The sequence below is a fragment of the Aplidium turbinatum genome, chromosome 8 (assembly GCF_918807975.1).
Source record: "Aplidium turbinatum chromosome 8, kaAplTurb1.1, whole genome shotgun sequence".
Taxonomy (NCBI): domain Eukaryota; kingdom Metazoa; phylum Chordata; class Ascidiacea; order Aplousobranchia; family Polyclinidae; genus Aplidium; species Aplidium turbinatum.
In genome coordinates, this window is record NC_137479.1 from 12073122 (window position 1) to 12092121 (window position 19000).

Consider the following 19000-nt stretch of genomic DNA (forward strand, 5'->3'; position numbering starts at 1 on the left):
AATATGGAACTTTTTCCAGTTGTACGTCAAGCGATGATAACATTGCTGACCTTCCCCGCTACTACTTGTACGGTAGAAAGATCATTCAGCACAATGAGGCGGGTCAAAACATGGCTCAGATCAACCATGTCTGACGACAGGCTATCTGGACTGTGTATGATGAGTGTCCACAGAAGCCGAATAAACTCGGACAAAAATTCATTCATCCTTTATTGAAGAACTCATTAACTAAATTGGTGGCTGATTGTTCTTTTCTATATGATTCAATGTTACGAACAGCTTCATTGAATTCATGCCTATTTTTGCATGTTCTCGCTTTTTCATTTTTCATCCAACAATTTTCCAGGGGGGGTCAGCTGCCCCCATTTGCCCCTACGTACGGACACCCATGGCTCCAGTGGCGTAGCCAGAAAAAATTTGGGGGGGGGGGCAAATATTTGATGAATTGAAGAGAACGACAAAGTGTTTGATTTAAGACATCTCCACCTGATTTGCAGTGGCGTACCCTGGTGGGTTAAGCAAGGGAAGCAATAAAGCTGGTGGGTTTTTGTTTTGCAAAATTACACTCACAAAAAAAATCAACAATTACAAAAAAATTTGCAAAATTACACTCAAATAATGGATTATAGCGCTTTCTAGAAACACTTTCAGGGTAATATTTGTATGAAATTTGTTAGCAGATAAACAGCTATTAGCTTATTAAAGGTAGCTGTTACACACGAACGGGCAAAAACTGCGGCTAAAATTAGAGAACACAAAAAACTCAGCTACACAAAAACCCAACAGAGTAAGCGATTCTAAAAAAAGAAGCGTAAATCGCGTAAGTAAACTTTGCGTGATTTACGATTTGCAAAATTTATTGGTGTCTTTCTGTGTGTCTAAAACAAGTCCTGGGGGGTGTTAATAGCCAGATGTCTTGGCAAACGATATAAATTTATACAAATTATATTATATTTTCAACAAAGGGTTCAACTTCAGAATCCAAACTTTGAACATTTGGGGGGAGCCATGGCCCCTTTCACTCTCCCTGGCTACGCCTATGTCCTGGACCCTTCCGCCATTCTAAATTTTGCGGACTGCTACAGTCCACAAATTTTCGATCCACAGCACTCTCTTCCACAAGCACCTCGACTCTACTACAGCCTGGCTCCGGCAACCTAAGCTGGTGGACCTTTTCCAGGATACATCGCCACCTCAAAATCACACAGGCTTGGCCTGTGTATAGGTCATAGTTACACCATATTCTGACTGTGATAATATTTCTTAACCGGGCATTCAAAAGTGGAGGGTATTTCACGTTGGCGAAATTCAGTTAGATCAGTTAAAACTTTGAGCTTACTAAAATGCAAAGAAAATGGAGTAACAAGAATGCGTATGCACGCAACAGTTCGCTCGTCAAATAGGGGTTCATCTTTACTTAATGTCAATGATTTAACTTATCTCTTGCTGAATAAATCTGATACATAATGCAACTAAACCACAAAATCTTAATCCTGGCAAAAACTTAACAAACGGACATAAAATTTTGTCAACTCAGACTTGCTATGTGAGGTAATCTAGAGCCTGTCAATCTACCTTAAATCAGCGATTCAAAATATAAAGCTCAAAATGCAAACCACGTCACGTTAACAAAACGTTCGATCGTGAATTCATGTTGTAATATAAACAAGCCGGTTTTGTGGAGGAACATTCACTTAGCCACAACCTAAAAGGATAAACTCTCCTTAAACATCACCAACAACGAATACAGCAGCGAATATCCAGCTAACATAAATTGCTTTACTACATTATTTTAACAAAACCAAAAGAAAAAATATATCAATCTGTAAAGATTATATGGGATTATATATTAAAGATGTGAAAAAGTTGAATACTGCATGATGTTAATGCTGCCGTGAAATAATATGGCATAAACTGTGGTTGATCAGTTGGAGTTGGAAATAAAACAAAAGATTTATATTGGTCTCAGATTATATAGCGATATATTGATGCTATAGCACGTAAAGCGAACACATCTTTAACTGAACTAGGTTGAGAAAATTGAACGTCTGATTTAAGCATATAACGTGAATCAAAATAGGCTATATTTTTTAGAAGTGCCACAAAATAAAAATTTCAACTCCATTATCACTAATCAAACCAGACAACCCCAAATCGATGTGTTTTGTTTTTTAAACATTTGACAGCAGCAAGTTAAACAAATAAAATTAAGTAAGGTTTTAATGTGCTACTAGTTTAATTGAATATCGTCATGCGCGAACCGGGTTATAGCCAAGCCAGCAAGTCAGTCCTTGTTTACATGCATGTATTCAACGTCTCATAATGTTGAACCGATGTAAAAAACTCATTTACTGACGAAGTTTCTATGATCTCGTTAGACATTGAAACAACGCGAAACCGTCGGCTTTTGCTAGCTGGGCAGGCCTACAAACAAAACAACGAGAATTGAGGAGCTATGGTTCATACTGAGCTAAGGTTCAGACTTTCGAGGAGCTAAGGTTCAGACTTCCAAACCTCCATCTTGGGAGATCCTTGTTGACCCTTTCTTTTATATTATGCAAGCCATAGAAATCGGTTGTAATTTTTTGTTCAAATCACCCATTAGCAATGTCTAATAATGGTTACACAACGTTACTAGCCACTGTTTGTCACAGTCACAACAACATTACATTTTAGTTTCACGGAGCAACGGTAGAGAACATTACCTAATACCTATACCAAGCCAACAGAAGTGTTCACTGTTCAACGATGGGAAATAGAAACTTTTGCTGGTTGACAAAAAAGCAAATCGGTTTATGTGTACAGCATTTGAAGAGTAAAATTTTTCATAAACGGTATTTGAACGTAACAGTACGATAGATACATATAAATATACATTACAAGTTAACTTAGAGTTAGAACTGTAAAAAGGCCATTTTACAGTACTGCAAGCCACAAGTGAAAACCAAGCGAGCAAAGTTAACGTTTTTATGTTGTTTTAACGTTACTAGGTGTAAAAACAGAAGCTTTTGCTGCTTGAGAATGGGCTTATAATTTAAATACCTAGACAGCAAAATCCTTTACATTGATTTAATGTCTGCAGACGTTGAATCAATGTAAAAATGACGGATTTTGCTGTCTGGGTAGGCGACTGGACGAAAGCTTATAACGACGAATCATAGAACGCGATACTTTGTGTGCGATCACTCATTTTCATATTTGAAGAACAAATTCTTGAAGAGCGCTCTCATCTGTCTGAGGATTCGGAGGAATGAGATTTAATGGAGCCACCAGCGCTTGGAGTGCAAGGTTGAGAGCCATTCGCATAGGCTGGTGCTTCAGAGCCAGCACTGTCGGACTCTGATGGATAAGGAGATGGTTGAGGGGTGGAGTCCGACTTGCTGTTGATGGGCCGCGGGGTAGATCTGAAAGCGAGCAAGGGTTAGAAGAGTTATAAACTTTCTCGCACTGCAATCATCGAGTAGCAATTGTTAAGTGTTTTCATCTATGCAGATTAGCACCTTTGTATCATGGAGTGGTTAGTTTACAGCTCAAGCCATGACTTGCCGTCTGCACGTCACAGCAGTCTACGCTGAACCAAACGAAGCATTTTAGCATTTTGGAACCAAAGCGACCAACCGCGGTCAGCGAGTGGTTGAGTCTGGATGAGGCAAGTCTAGAGCTTTTGGAAAACGAGGGTTTTGTTGAACATTTCATTTATGCAATTTTGGCCATTCACAAGGTCAAGGCCCATTGGCAGTGGGGCGCTACATTACAGCATGTACGATGACTTTCTCCAGCTAATCGACATCGAAAAAAAGTTTTCAGATGAAGACTTGGTGGATTCTATAGTCAACTTGTGCACCAATCTGATGGATTTTAGTGAAATTTTATCCTGAAAATAAGAAAATAAAAACACTCACGTGGTTGAATCGTCTGCTTTGTTTTCAGGCGAAATTTCGTTCAAATCATTTTCGCCGGCAATTTCAACACCGTAAGTGTAGTCATCCCCGTCGCCTTCATCGTCTGAGCTTACATAGACTACTTCCAAGGTCAGGTTTTCCATCTTCATGTGAGAATAATACAAAGAAAATTAGAAGATATCTACAATGGACCGATGGTGATCCTCTGTGAATTACTGAAATTATATTTGCATTCGAAAGTTGTGATGATTTAACGTTACGCAATACGCATGCATAACTCAACGAAATTTGATAAATTTGAAAATAAAACACCTTCAAACAATTCCAAATCGATAAATGTCAAAAAATCAATGCAATTGACTCACCAAGTCAGCACTTTTTGCATTGATTTTTTTTATAAGACTAGAAAGAGCTGATTTGTTGGATGGGTGGTCCCAACGCATGAGTTAACTTTTTTGCAGCTATTGTGCGTTGCTTTCACGTTAAGAAAACCACAAAAAAAAACGCACTGTCATTCATTCAAAGTATTATATTTGAGAGGATTTCAACTTGATCACCGCAAGCATTAAGCAACGGATGAGAAAAAAATCGATGAGCGACAAAAATAACCAAAATTTCTTCCTGGAATCTCAGGCGCACCTTTTGAGAAAGAAGAGCCACAGCTTCTTGGTGTTTGGAGTGTCTCAGGTCGTGCCCGTTAACTGATAGAATGGCGTCTCCGACAAAGAGACCTCCCGATCGATCGACGGCGGCTCCCTCATGGATCTCAGAGATTAAGATAGGGACTCCATGCTCTCTACCACCCTGAAGACAAAGAACAGTTAATTGTTTTTGCATTACACAGTCAGCTACGCTCATTTAAGAAATATCATCGTCATCATACTCCAGATTTTGAGTAGGCTAGCAGCAGCAACTGTTTTGTGAAATGATCAGTTCCTGATTAATTCCAATCTCTTTTCGTCTGGTACACAAATACTCTACAGTACTTAATACATTGGATGATCCCAACAGCAAATCAATCGCTTTTCACATTGATTTAACGTTTTGCAGACGTGTTGCTTTTCTTTTTTTTTTGTCTGGGATTTTATTTAACCAATTCATGTTCTCTCCCGTAGTTTTGTTCCAATACCATGCCTTGCTTGACGAATACACTTTGGAAGGCGCTGCCATAATGCCATATGCTCGAAGCAATAATTAAATACGCCGCTTCCGCGAAACACATCAACGTTGCCACATAATAATCATTCAAGGCATGACGAATGATGAAATTACAGCAGTGACGTGGAACTCGCAATATGGTGCTAATATCGCATCGCGAAATAATTGCAAGACACAAATAATGACTTGCAAAAAAATTAAAATGCTGTATCAGCACCTTTTGTCTCCGAGTGTCTTGAGGTATCTTTCACTGCATGGATTACTAAACCTACCATTGCAAGAGAGTTGAAGGCAATTTCATGCTACATCAATTTCTATAGCACTGGCTCGTAAAGAGCCTTTGTAAAAGAAACAAAAGCCCGTCTTCTGTTCAAAGAAAAAACAACAACAACAAAACAACTGGGGATTTGCCTTGGTGTTTATTAAATTCCTCGACTATTTTCACAAGAAAATATGTCACTGGATACATAATACATATCCCATGCAAAACAGATAGCAGAGCTACCAGTGGCAACTTTCTAAAAGGTACCAATAAAAAATCCCCTTTGAGCAACAAAGGAAAAAGGCAAATAATAGCAAAATTAACTCATCGGTTTGGAACTGGCTCACTTGGCGTGGAGGGCTAGGGCGGTGGTAGTCATTGCGTTGACGTGGGTTTGATTTCCACCACTGCTATTGCTCTCTTTTCTTCAGTAATTACCAAACAAAATTCGAAGGGTATTTTTTTAATGGTACCTTTTCGAAACTTGCCTACCGGTGCTGTCATTTAGTAACGACTATAATATCGTAATGCAAAAGCAGAAATAAGAAACTATAGTTAAAAATGTATTTACGTTTAATTACCTTAAATTGTTGTCAATATCTATATACCGGTACAAGTATTGCAATAAAAAAGTTTAACAAAGCGAGTGCATGCAACGAAATTTGATGGAAGTTAACAACCACATGTTACGAACCGTCACTGATATTCCGAGTCCTTCATCAGACGACTTAGCGACGGTCACTGTGCGCACCTCGCCGACCCCGTGCCGACGTTGTTTGGTCGCCTTCTCCTGAGAGAGTTGTGCAATGACATTTTTATTTGTTAAGAAATTGACCTAAACTATTTAACCGATGGCCAATTAATAAATGCTTCTCAAAAAATTAATAAATGCAGAGATTCATGTCTAGCCGACCAACAGTCTGAAACCTTCCGTACATAAGATAACACACTGCCGAGAGTTTTGAGGATGATTAGAGGTGCATTTCAATTTTTCGACCAGTGTTTTGCAAGACACAGTACATAACTTAGTATTGCGTAAGCCCAGACAACAAGCCAGCGGTTTTTTACATTGTAAAAAACGATTTATTTGTTGTCTGAGCAGAAGCACACTGCATACTTCCGTGCGCTGATCCATATTTACCCATCAAACGCGTGTCATGTGATTTTAGGTCGACATGGATAGCACACAAAAACAACCACATGCCACATTAAACGTCTACTGTAGAGCAGACATATCAAAGACCACGCTTTTAAGTTGATGACAAGAATTACAGAATATATCGCACCATATGAGTTGGTTATCTGCATTTTGGACGCTTTATAGTTTGCTTAGATGCCGCACCAATTTTACAAAAAAACTGAAAAGTCTTTCAGTCACAGTACCGTTCATGAACTATTGATCAGTTGGTCTACCAGATGAGCAAATTCTCAATAGTGTCAAATGATCGTAGACGAAATACTTGCACCTGCCTTTTCATGATGTATAAACAAGTTGCTGATGAAAAAAAGAACCGGGAAAAAAATTGAACTGTGAAACTGTGATAAAAACACCAATCGAAGAAAAAGTAAATGGTATACTTCTCCATACACGGTGGTGTGAATAATTCTTACTTCAGATATTAATAGCATAAGAAGAGCATTTTGGAAAGCGTTAGAGGGGCATTTGAATGTTAACAACAAACCTGCTTTGGCTGAGCAAGATTGTTTGCACCCCGGCAAGCCTTTATCACGGTTTTATGACGGTGGAGATGAATCTCTGCTTCAAGCTGATGCCACATTTTCTCAAAATTCGGCGGCTTGATGTTCCTTCCAATTAATTGGATTTGCTGTATCCTGAAAGACAAAAATCAACAGACAATTAACACGGTAGATCAGAATGCGTTGATTGCAACCACAGGTCTACGTGCGAATTTACTGCTCACCAACTTCTTCTGTCGTCATATCCAAGCTTGAACTTAGTGGTAAAAATAGATTAAGTGAACGGAAAGAAAAAATGAGCCATATCTTCGTGCTCACCTTCAGCATGTCAATGACTGTTTTGCCAAGATACAGTCATGAAAAAAAAAAACATACAGTCGTGTGATCTTAGTATGCGTCGAACCAACATCCTTCAGAGCATCGGCCAGACGACTCACCCAGCAGGCCACACAAGCAGACATTTGCAGTATCCAAGTACACCAGAAAATACTTTCTGTAGGCGATTTGTTAAACAATCAAACCAACAACTCTACAACGGCCACTTAAGATTTTACGATTTAGATGATTAGAAAAGTAATAAGTGTACAATGTAGGCTACCAACCTTCCAGCAAGTTCTTTATCTAAATATTTCGCAGCCAATCTAGCACCATACAATTCACTCTCCAGTCCAGCAACGCGCTTGTTTAAAACTAGTTTATCTTTCTTCAACGCAGAGACTTCCTCCTTTAACAAAGCTTGACTGCGAGCTTCGAATCGAAAAGCTTCCAACTCATGATCCTAAACACAAAACAATGCAGTGCGAGGTTTCTTACAGTGGAGAAGGAATAAAAAGACAAAAAACAAATTAGCTTCAAGTTCACGACTCCATCGAGTGCCAGGGTTTTCATGGTTCATCAACAAAGAACGGAACTGAAAAAGTGAAAGCCGTGGCTTTGGTGGAAAGTCTGTGACTAGAAAGTAAAAAAGGTCTTCTCCATAGTTGGTAAGTTGAACAATTTTATTAAAAAAAATGATTGTTTTTTTAAATCTTACACAGCAAAACATATCTAATATATTTCTCAATGTATGAAAGAAAGAAAAATTATACAATGTTATGAAAAGTCTTTTATATGTTGTCTATAAACCAGACAAGTTTGTCTTTGGGTTTTGTGGCCGTGCTAACTACAGAATATAGCCTACTACATGATTTACTATTCAGGCACGTTTTAAACCTTTCAAGGTTTTGCCACCTTTTCTCGCACATTGACGTGCTGGTAGTCCAATATCGACTATTGTAGTTAGTAGTATCTTTTTCGTTCCGGACGCGTTAATGACGAAAAATAAAATGTAAGAATGAAGGTATCAACATACTTAAGACTAGCACTCTACCCAAGTTAGAGCTAGGCCAACGATTAATTTTTCACTGCGAAACAATGCGCTAATCCGAAACAGTCGCCTACTTGTTGTAAGTGACTACATGTCAAACCGGCTGTTCCAGTATCGTAACCAGAAAAGTTTCTAGGAAAAGAATAATTACGCACCGTCACAACATTGCTATATGTTATTACAGTTAACTGTTTTCCTGAATGTCATCTTCCATAGTCTTTAGTCAGAGGTGACGAACCTGCGCCCCGTCAAAGAATTTTGTGCGGCCCGCAAAACAATTTGACAATCGCTCATGCATTAAATTTAAAGACAAAAGACATCTCAAAGCTGTTTTATGCCTTCACTGGTACACCTTTCCTTTGCTATTTTCTTGCTCTAAACACTAACTTTCAGGGTTTAAAGTTAGAAAATAGGAAAGCTATAAGGTAAAGTTGTGAAAACACTATTCACCAACTTCACCTTGTATTTTTGGTCGATTCCAATCTATGACGTCATGGAATTTTGACAAGCGCTAAGTTGTGTGGCCCGATAACTCACGTGTAATTGACAAAGTGGCTCGCGACCGCAAAAAGGTTCGTCACCCCTGGTCTAAGTAGTAGGGTCTGCTACTATTCGGTGAGTCCGATTCGGTGAGAGCCTTTTTCGGTGAGAGCCCTATTTGGTGAGTTTTTTTTTTTTAATTATTGCGCGCCGTAGCCTAATTATCATTGCCGTTATAGAGTTAGGGGATAGGGGTTAGGGGTTGGGGGATAGGGGTTAGGGGGTTTTTGGGGTTGGGGGTTTTTGTGTTTTTTTTTTGAATTTTTGTTTGAAAATTATCGGGTATCGTAGCCTAATTAAAACCCCTAACCCAAACCCCAAAACCCCCAAGTCCCCCAACCCCAAAAACCCCCAAACCCCCCAAGTCCCCAAACCCCTAACCCCCAACCCCAAAACCCCAACCCCCTAACCCCCAACCCCAAAACCGCAAACCCCTAACCCCCAACCCCAAAAACCCCCAAACCCCCAAGTCCTCCAAAACCCCAAACCCCAACCCCAAAAACCCCCAACCTCAAAACCGCAAACCCCTAACCCCAAAAACCCCCAACCCCAAAAACCCCCAACCACCTAACCTCAAAATCCCCAAACCCCAAAAAACCCCTAACCTCTATCCCCTTACCCCTATCCCCTAACCCCTAACCCTATAACGGCAATGATAACTAGGCTACGGCGCGCAATAATTAAAAAAAAAAAAAACTCACCGAATAGGGCTCTCACCGAAAAAGGCTCTCACCGAATCGGACTCACCGAATCGGGCCATTCCGTAAGTAGTAGGTGCGGCAACTGCTTTGCAATCATTTGGCCCATTTACTTCAACGCGCAGCAAGCGTTGTCGCCTCGTGCACAAATGCTCTGTCCAATCCGCTGGATGATGTCATTAAACAAACAGAATGGCAGTAAATTTATTAAAACTTGGGAAAGGAGAAAGTGCAATGGGAAAGATTTTCGCAAGGCCGAATTTGGGACTCGAGATGGGGTATTTTCGCTCCGGCTCAATACGCTCTGCTTGGAATATGGCAAGTATAATCTGTAGCCTATGTGTATAGGTGCACAGCGACCGACAACAATATATGTCATTTAACGTCCACACTTCGTAGAATAACTTTTATCTGTGTTGAATGCCGCTAATGGTTACCTCAGAGATATGAGCCAATTCAATTTCAAAGATTTTACAATACAATGAATACTATCAACCATATCCCTATCAATGCAAATATATCTTGGTGCCAAACTGAAACAGGTAGTTTTGTCAGACAGTGACATAGACACCGAAAAAAATTAGCAATACGAGACTAAACAACAAACATTATTTCAATACACCACGAACAGTTAAACACCCAGCTATACGAGGAGGTGCAGGCGTGGTGCTGCATTTACAGTATTACACAATACATAAAACTGACAATAGAAAACGATCATTTCCTCTGAAAGGAAATCACATCAAAATAGCAACAGTGTTGAACAAATGCAGCCCAGCGATGACGTGTCAATTGCGAATTGGCTCCGTGGGAAATGTTGATAATGTGAACGAAAAAAACTTCAAGCGTTTAGAAACAGAAGTAAAATCTGCTGCGGCGGTCGTATTTTAAAAAAAATAAGCTTCGTGTGTGATTACTTGTCCAATAGTCTTATAACTCAAGTTTCATACTTATGAAGACAGTGGTAACGTTACAGTTATTCCGTTAAGCAATGTTGCTCTACGTATGGTCGAAATATAACGACTCTCACGAGTTATTCAGTGACCCTCACGTGCCTCCCCAAAACCGAAAAAATTGTTAATTTTATCCTTTCATGCTCACTTCGCTCAACCAAATTTTCTAACCTAGTCGGATGAGGATATCTTGGACGATCTTTCGAAATTTCACTGAAAAGTTTGCAACACAATACAAGACATACAAAACTTCATCAAAAAGTTATCGAAATCCTTCGAACCTCAGGAATTCCATTTTTTACCAAACGTTCAAACAACAGTTTCTACAAAAATCTAAATTTTAATTTGATGAATTTGTTCTGATACAAAGTGTGTTTTTAATACAGACTTTCTGCATGCGTTGAATCGACGTAAATAGGATGGATTTTACTATGCGAGATTTCAATCTCTTGCAACGATCTAGCTACTCAGTAAAATAACACAGTTTTGGGTGACGCCAAAGCAAGCCAACAAAATGAGCATCCTAAAGTGATCGTCACCAAAGCAAAAGCGCCAAATGTTAATGTAGTGATTCGGCTGAGCGATAGCAGATTATGTTTTTCCAATGTCATCAATTGGAATACAAAGACAAACTCATCTGAAACAATTCAATGACAAGACAGAAACAACCATCCACGCAACATATAATAGGAATATTTGGTCTAATTTATTTATCTGAGGCCGTCGATGCCTGGTTCAGGCAAGGTAATTGAAGAAGAATGTCATCAATACTCAACATTTGTTCGTTATACAGCATATTTACTTTATTTAGAATAAAATTACTGTATTTCAATACACAAAGTCAAATAGTATACTCGCATTCATACCAGCTTTTCTTTGATACTGGAAGAATCAATATCAGCTCCACCATTTTTTGCAGAATGAAGCTGAAGTTGCAGTGTGTGCAACTGTCTAACCAGACTCGATGTTTCCACGTTTGCAGCATCAAAGTTTGCTTTGGCTTGAAGTAATTCTGCTCTTGTGTTAATACTTTCTGCCTGTTAACATAGAAAATGAAAAATATGAAGATAGCTAGAAAATCAAAAACATGAAGATTGCACCATAGTACTTTTGCAAGCAGTGGGCAAGGGGCGTAGACTCTTCAATTGATCATACTTTTTTGTTAAACAACAGTCTTTGACACTCAACGGGGAACGTTTAGAATTTTTTTCAAAAAGTTTAGTGATTGATGACAGGTTGTTCTTTTGTCACTCGGAGAGTTCAGTTCAGTTTATTGTTTTGCTGGCGATAAACAAACAAAAAGTATATACATACAAATTGAGTGTCTATCAGCACAACAGGTTTGCAACGAAAGACCTGTAAGGTCATCTATATCAGCTGCCACCCTAGCCTGTTGCAGGTAACACAGTAATAAAAACAAAAACAGACATATGAACAGTTAAACACCAATACAGAAAAAAAACAAAGAAATATCAACATTAAAGCAAATATGAATTAACTACCATATTGACCAAGACGAAAACACTTGTACTTAGCTATAAAGACATTATATGTATTTTCTTTCAGCTCATTAGAAATGTCACTCGATAACTTCACACCAGTGAACCATAACATTTTTTTCTCACTATTTGATTTGACAGGCGGTAAAAACAACGTACATTTTTTGTGATGGCAAGTGTTGTAACTATGGATATTATCTAAATTAAGAACATTTAAATGATGTTCAATTTGATATCACACCTTCTGAAGTACATCCAGCATTCCAGCAATTAAATCTACACACTGCATTTACCATTTAAAATATTATTAATTCGCAATACCGCTAGTAAAACAAAAAAGCAAAATAAATATATCATATATTTTTTGTTGTAATAAAAAATTACCAGTATCAGTTAATTCACATAAAATGACTAACAGAATCTTATATTTACCTCTAATTTAGCATTAGTTTGCGCCGTTGTTTGAGTTTTATGACAAAGCTGCGAAAAGCACGAGCTAAGTGTATTCATCTTGTCTCGTGCCTCTAACAACAAATCCTCGGGATCTTCAAAATCCGCTTCTCCAATTAAGACATCAAGATCAACAAATGCTTTATCAAATTCTTTTTCCAGCAACTCAAGACAATGGAATGTAGCAGCAGCACCAGACATGTTTCAATGCCACTCCACTAATTCAAAAATCACTGCAAATTTTTATGGCTCAAACATAAACCAGTACTGTCATGTTGTAGAAACTAAACAAAAACAATAAAGTTTTTAAATTTTTATCAAAGCATCTTGGTGGCATAATGATTGCAAATGAACATTGCATGGTGAATGTAAATACTATCGGAATGGCTCGTTTCGGCGAGTTCGAATCGACTAGTCCGATTCGGCGAGTTCCCTATTCGGCGAGTGCCCTGTTCGGCGAGTTTTTGAAATTTTGAAAGGAAATTATCGGGTACCGTAGCCTAATTACAATTGCCGTTTTTACATCGTTTTAACGTCGCTAAACGTTGAAATCGTGCAGAAAGAAATAAAAATAAAATGTTTGAACTATTAAATTAAAATTCGTCATGTCAGTTCAGTTATTTTTGACCCTCATATCAAAAACAATACACGTCAACATAGCAAAGGTAGAAGCGACAAAACGCGAACGTTAAAACGTGCTTGAATTCGTCATGTCAGTTCAGTCGTTTTTATTTCTGATCATGATATCAAAAACAATTCACGTCAACATAGCAAAAGTGTAGAAAAAGGTAGAAGCGACAAAACGCGAACGTTAAAACGTGCTTGTGACCGAAGTAAGTTATTGAGTTGAAAGAAATTTGGCACGGTCGAAACTAGAGTTGTAAATGCAAAAAAAAACTTGGACCAAAAAAAACACGCGTTTTTTTTGTTTTTTTTTCATATTTTTCTGGAAAAGTTGCAAATTTTTTACAATTTGCAGCTTAGTTTCATTATAGTGCTCTTGAAAAACATTAAACTAGTAAAAATGGTTTTATGGTTGTGCTGAAATTCCTAAGTGTTTGCGCTTGGCAGCAGCATATTATATGTTTTTTGCATAGTCCTACGTTGTTTCGCTTTCTTCTTCATTCTCAGGCATGTTTGTGGCAGTAGACCTGACAAACATTGAATTAATGCAATTTGATACATGACATAATGTAGATGAGTTAATCTCTTTTTCCTTTTATGGAAGTTAGCCTACGATGTTAGTATACCGAGATTGGTTATTCTTGTACACACTCAATGGGTTGACAAAATTTTGGCAAAAACAAGACGGCAGTACTCAGAACACACATTACCTTGTATGTGGTAATTTACTAATGCAAATAAATGTTATAACAACGATAAATGTTTACCCTAATTGCTGCATATTGTGACATTTAATATCAAAATAGGTAAAAAAAAAAACGAATAAAATACAAAAAAAAGGTAAAAAACATGCTCGTTTTTTTAAAAACAAAAAAAACGTTTTTTTTACATCTCACTCGCAACACCTTCAGAAAAATTTAAGATATGAAGGAAAAATAAAACAAAGAAAATGTTACAAAAAAAAAATCATGTTTCTGTCTATAAGTTAGTACTTTTGAATAGTTAAAATGATTAGTTTGGAACAAATGTGTGACCTACAGCTTAGATTGAAAGGAAATTATCGGGTACCGTAGCCTGGTTATCCCGACCAGCAAAAATTTGTTGCAAGAACCCAGTTAGCCTAACAGCTCATTTTTACATTGTAGTAACAGAATGAAAAGGCTAACCAAATGTGTGGCCTATCGTTTTAACGTCACTAAACGTTGAAATCGTGTAGAAAAGAAAACTTTGCTGACTAGGATACGTTGAAACTGAGAAACATTCACAGAAGCCCTACGATACGTTGCATTTTTAAGATAATGTATTCAGACGTTGAATCAATGTACAAATGAAATGTTATGCTAAATGGGTTCTTGGAACAAATCGTAAGGCTTCTGTGAATGTTTCTCAGCTTCAACGTATCCTAGTCAGCAAAGTTCTCTTTTCTACAGGATTTCAACATTTAGCGACGTTAAAACGATGTAAAAACGGCAATTTTTGCTGGTCGGGATAACTAAACTACGGTACCCGATAATTTCCTTTAATCCAAGCTGTAGGCCACACATTTGGTTAGCATTTTCATTCTGCTACCGTACTACAATGTAAAAATGAACTGTTAGGCTAACTGGGTTCTTGGAACAAATCGAAAGGCTTCTGTGAATGTTTCTCAGTTTCAAAGTATCCTAGTCAGCAAAAGCTCCCTTTTTTTACACGATTTCAACGTTTAGCGACGTTAACACGACAGGCCACACATTTGGTTAGCCTTTTCATTCTGTTACTACAATGTAAAAATGAACTGTGTTCTTGGAACAAATTTTTGCTGGTAGGGATAACTAGGCTACGGTACCCGATAATTTTCTTTCAATCCAAGCTGTAGGCCACACATTTGTTGATCCAAACTAATCATTTTAACTATTCAAAAGTACTAACTTATAGACATAAACATGAATTATTTATTTTTATTTTTTTGTAACATTTTCTTTGTTTTATTTTCCCTTCATATCTTAAATTTTTCTGAAGGTGTTGCGACCGTGCCAAATTTCTTTCAACTCAATAACTTACTTCGGGTCACAAGCACGTTTTAACGTTCGCGTTTTGTCGCTTCTACCTTTTTCTACACCTTTGCTATGTTGACGTGTATTGTGTTTGATATCATGATCAGAAATAAAAACAACTGAACTGACATGACGAATTCAAGCACGTTTTAACGTTTGTTTTGTCGCTTCTACCTTTGCTATGTTGACGTGTATTGTTTTTGATATGATGGTCAAAAATAAAAACAACTGAACTGACATGACGAATTTTAATTAGTTCAAACATTTTATTTTTATTTCTTTCTGCACGATTTCAACGTTTAGCGACGTTAAAACGATGTAAAAACGGCAATTATAATTAGGCTACGGTACCCGATAATTTCCTTTCAAAAATTTCAAAAACTCGCCGAATAGGGCACTCGCCGAAAAAGGCTCTCGCCGAATAAGGCTCTCGCCGAATAAGGAACTCGCCGAATCGGACTAGTCGAATCGGACTAGTCGAATCGGACTCGCCGAATAGTAGCAGACCCAAATACTATAGCCTACCCAAACAAGTAATTAAAAGAGTACTGCTCTGCAAACGATTTATCAGCAGCATGGTTTTAGCTAAACTGTGAAAAGCTTGTAAATAAAGGCCTACAGAAGGCTCTGTATATAATTAAAGCCGCCGTGATTGCAATTTAATTTTTTTTTCTTGTTCGTATATATACAAAAAGCAAACACCAGCTGCCAACGAACATAACAAAGTAACAATTAACATAACAAGTTTACAGCAACAATTGTTTGCTTAACATAAATGGTATTAAATAAGTGGACCGATTTTACTATAAAGTTACATAAATATTGTTTAAGTGAGTTGTAATGTTTTAAGGTTGTGTAGTACTGTAGCCTAGAAGGCTACATGGTTAGGGTACAAAAAAAGAAAAAAAAGCTTAGTAATAAAAGTGATGAAAACTCTTCAAGAATGAAAAATTGCAAGACCAATTTACTAATTTGGGTGTTCGAGGGTTATACTTTGAAGAAAAGAAAATGAAAGTTCAATAATGAATTAAATTCTATACCAAAACTGGACATAAAAAAATTTTGTCCCAATTTTGGAAACCAAATACACATTATTAAACAACAATCAATTCACAAATGAAGTCAATTTTTGTGAAACGCTCTGTATATTTCAAAGAAAATATGTATCTCAAACCAACAAGGGCATTCCCAAAATTATATTATTTAGCGTATTCTCTATAATGGTTAAGAATGTCTTCATTAAAGTAATAAATGCAAGTTAGAGTTACATACTTATAGCTTACAGAATATTATACCAAATATTAATGATTCAGTTGAAATTTTAAGAAACAAGTTGAGATCATGCAAGAACATCACAGCAGTTATGTCATATTTCAAGACTTAAAAGTGCAATAAAACACACTGTGTTCAATAATCTGCAGCATTATTAGCCAAATAGTCTTGACGTCCAAGATTGGAAATTTGCTTTGACCGTACTGCTTCCAATTTAGGACATTCAGTGATACGATGTCCCAAACCACCACAATATGTGCAACCTCGCTCACCACCAAGCTCAAGAAAGTTGCCTTCATTGGGCCCCACCTCTTCAAGCATTGGTGGAACAACCTGATTAGCTTCAATAAGTAAGGCTTTTAAGTCAAGTAATATGGATTGCTCACAGGATTTGTTGATAAAGGTAGTAGCAATTCCTGTGCGACCCGATCGACCTGTACGGCCAATTCGATGTACATAGTTTTCAATGTCATCAGGCATATCGTAATTAATGACATGTTTTATCTCTTCGAAATCCAAGCCTTTAGAAGCAATGTCGGTAGCGACTAAAACATCTTTCATTTTATGCTGAAACAAGTCAATTGCTCTGCTTCTTTCCTCTTGATCTTTACCACCATGAATTGCAACAGCTTCAACTCCCTTGAGAAGCAAATACTCATGAATGTCATCCACATCATTCTTCTTTTGCGCAAACACCAAAACAGGTGGAGAAGTCTTTTGCAAACACTCTAGCAAATGAACAACTTTGGCTTCATCTTTAACGTATTCAACTTCCTGTTTTACATCTAAACTCGCTGCACCAGCTCTGCCAACATTAACTGTGATTGGGCACACCAGTGCTGATCGAGCAAAATTTTGTATTTTTTTAGGCATTGTTGCACTAAAGAGTAAAGTCTGTCTCTGGTCTTTGAAGAAAGAAAATATGGTACGGACGTCCTCTTCAAATCCCATGTCAATCATTCTGTCTGCTTCATCGAGACACAAGTATCGGCACATATCTAAATTGAACAGTTTTTTATCCAGCATGTCCATCAATCGACCAGGAGTTGCAACCATGGCATGGCAGCCCTTTCTTACTGTACTTAGCAAGTCTTTAGCTGGCATTCCTCCCATGCATAAAACAATTCTTAAAGGCGGCAGACCACTGGCTTCAAGATGCTTTGCATAGTAAGTCATAACCTGGTGTGTTTGTCTTGCCAACTCACGTGAAGGGCAAACAATAAGACCGTAAGGTCCTTCATTTTGAATAAAAGGGAGTTTAGTTTCCTGCTCAACACAAAACATTAGAAGAGGAAGAACAAATACCAGAGTTTTTCCACTTCCGGTAAAGGCAATTCCTATCATATCTCTGCCAGATGCTACAACTGGTATGCCTTGTGCTTGAATAGGTGTAGGCGTTTTAATTCCCTTTTTTTTCAGGCCTACCAATAATGGACGAGGAAATTTCATATCCTTGAATGATCGAATGGGTGGAGGAACATCTGATCCATCCACATCAATGCGTAAATGGAAACGAATTTTATCATTGATTTGTTGTGTTCGCTGTCGAACAAAAAAAGGAGGTCGCCAACCAGTCTTCAAAGGTTTATCATAAGCAATGCCCTGAGCCAAGTCTTGGACAGATTGCAAGGCCCGCATTTCTGAAACAGATTGCAAAATTTTTTGTTCTTCTTTTAACTGAATATCTTTTGCAGTCTCTTTCACAACCTCAGCTTGCTTTTTTAATGTACTGTGTTGATCTAACAAACTAACATTTGAGTTAACAATAGCATTCTCCCCTCTATCCACTAAAGGTGATGCATTTGCATTGACATTTCCTTGTATTGGAGTAGATGTTCCACTACCATGATCACTATTATCATCAGTGGCTGTTAGCACACCTTTTCTTTTTAACAGTTTTTGTATATTGGTAAGCCTTTCTTTGCGACGATTCTTTAATGGAATGTATGCAACATAGTCTTCATCACTCTCCAACTCAGATTGCGGAGATTCTTCTCTTTTATAACTTCTTTTTGATGTCATCACAATTTAAACACACCTTAATTGTGATAAAAGTAAGGATGTAGAAACAATAAAGACTGTATCACACAAACAAAATTTTTTTAGTAACAATTTTGTGCTTTTATGTGAAACTATCCTATAAATAACAAAGAAAGACATATGTTGATCTTAAAACTGTTCTTACAGGCTTCGAAATTCACGGCGGACATGTCCGACGTCACGGCATGTGATGTCCGCAAAAATTACCATTTAGATCGGTCATATTTGTCGCCGAGAAATAACGCAGTCCGAACTATTGGCATAAATCATCATTGCATAGCACGAACAATTGTTGCGAGAATATATTATAATTTCTCGCACATTCTAGTCCGCATCTAGAAAATGTGTATACTGTATCCCTTAGCTTCTATTCAAGCAGAAAAACTTTCGATTTTTGCATTGCTTCAACGATTGATGACATTGCATCACAAAGGTAAATTCTTCGCCAAGAATTGATGGTAGTACCCGTACTTCTACGCTAATCACGTGCAACTTAGTTCAAGTC

General features: G+C 37.7%; 2 protein-coding genes across 2 annotated transcripts; both read right to left on the minus strand.

The window, feature by feature from the left end:
- Positions 1-1765: 1765 nt before the first annotated feature.
- On the minus strand, positions 1766-12805 carry LOC145775209 (Golgi-associated PDZ and coiled-coil motif-containing protein-like). Its single transcript, XM_082586450.1, has 8 exons — positions 12509-12805; positions 11444-11614; positions 7623-7798; positions 7005-7155; positions 6017-6112; positions 4542-4706; positions 3903-4045; positions 1766-3404 (listed from the first exon to the last, which is right to left on the minus strand). The coding sequence occupies exons 1-8, from the start codon at positions 12725-12727 to the stop codon at positions 3227-3229; spliced, it is 1299 nt and encodes a 432-aa protein (XP_082442576.1). The 5' UTR covers positions 12728-12805; the 3' UTR covers positions 1766-3226.
- Positions 12806-15146: 2341 nt separating this feature from the next.
- Positions 15147-18477, minus strand: LOC145775208 (putative ATP-dependent RNA helicase DDX41). Its single transcript, XM_082586448.1, has 2 exons — positions 18300-18477; positions 15147-18242 (listed from the first exon to the last, which is right to left on the minus strand). The coding sequence occupies exons 1-2, from the start codon at positions 18475-18477 to the stop codon at positions 16591-16593; spliced, it is 1830 nt and encodes a 609-aa protein (XP_082442574.1). The 3' UTR covers positions 15147-16590.
- Between the last annotated feature and the right edge of the window lie 523 nt (positions 18478-19000).

Coding starts and splice junctions, on each gene's coding strand:
- LOC145775209 (XM_082586450.1), bottom strand. CDS start 12,727: ATGTCTGGTGCTGCTGCTACATTCCATTGTCTTGAGTTGCTGGAAAAA. Junction 7,799..11,443: donor CCAGTATCAAAGAAAAGCTG/GTATGAATGCGA, acceptor TTTTGTGTTTAG/GATCATGAGTTGGAAGCTTT. Junction 4,046..4,541: donor TGGCTCTTCTTTCTCAAAAG/GTGCGCCTGAGA, acceptor TCTCACATGAAG/ATGGAAAACCTGACCTTGGA.
- LOC145775208 (XM_082586448.1), bottom strand. CDS start 18,477: ATGACATCAAAAAGAAGTTATAAAAGAGAAGAATCTCCGCAATCTGAG. Junction 18,243..18,299: donor TGATGATAATAGTGATCATG/GTAGTGGAACAT, acceptor CATCACCTTTAG/TGGATAGAGGGGAGAATGCT.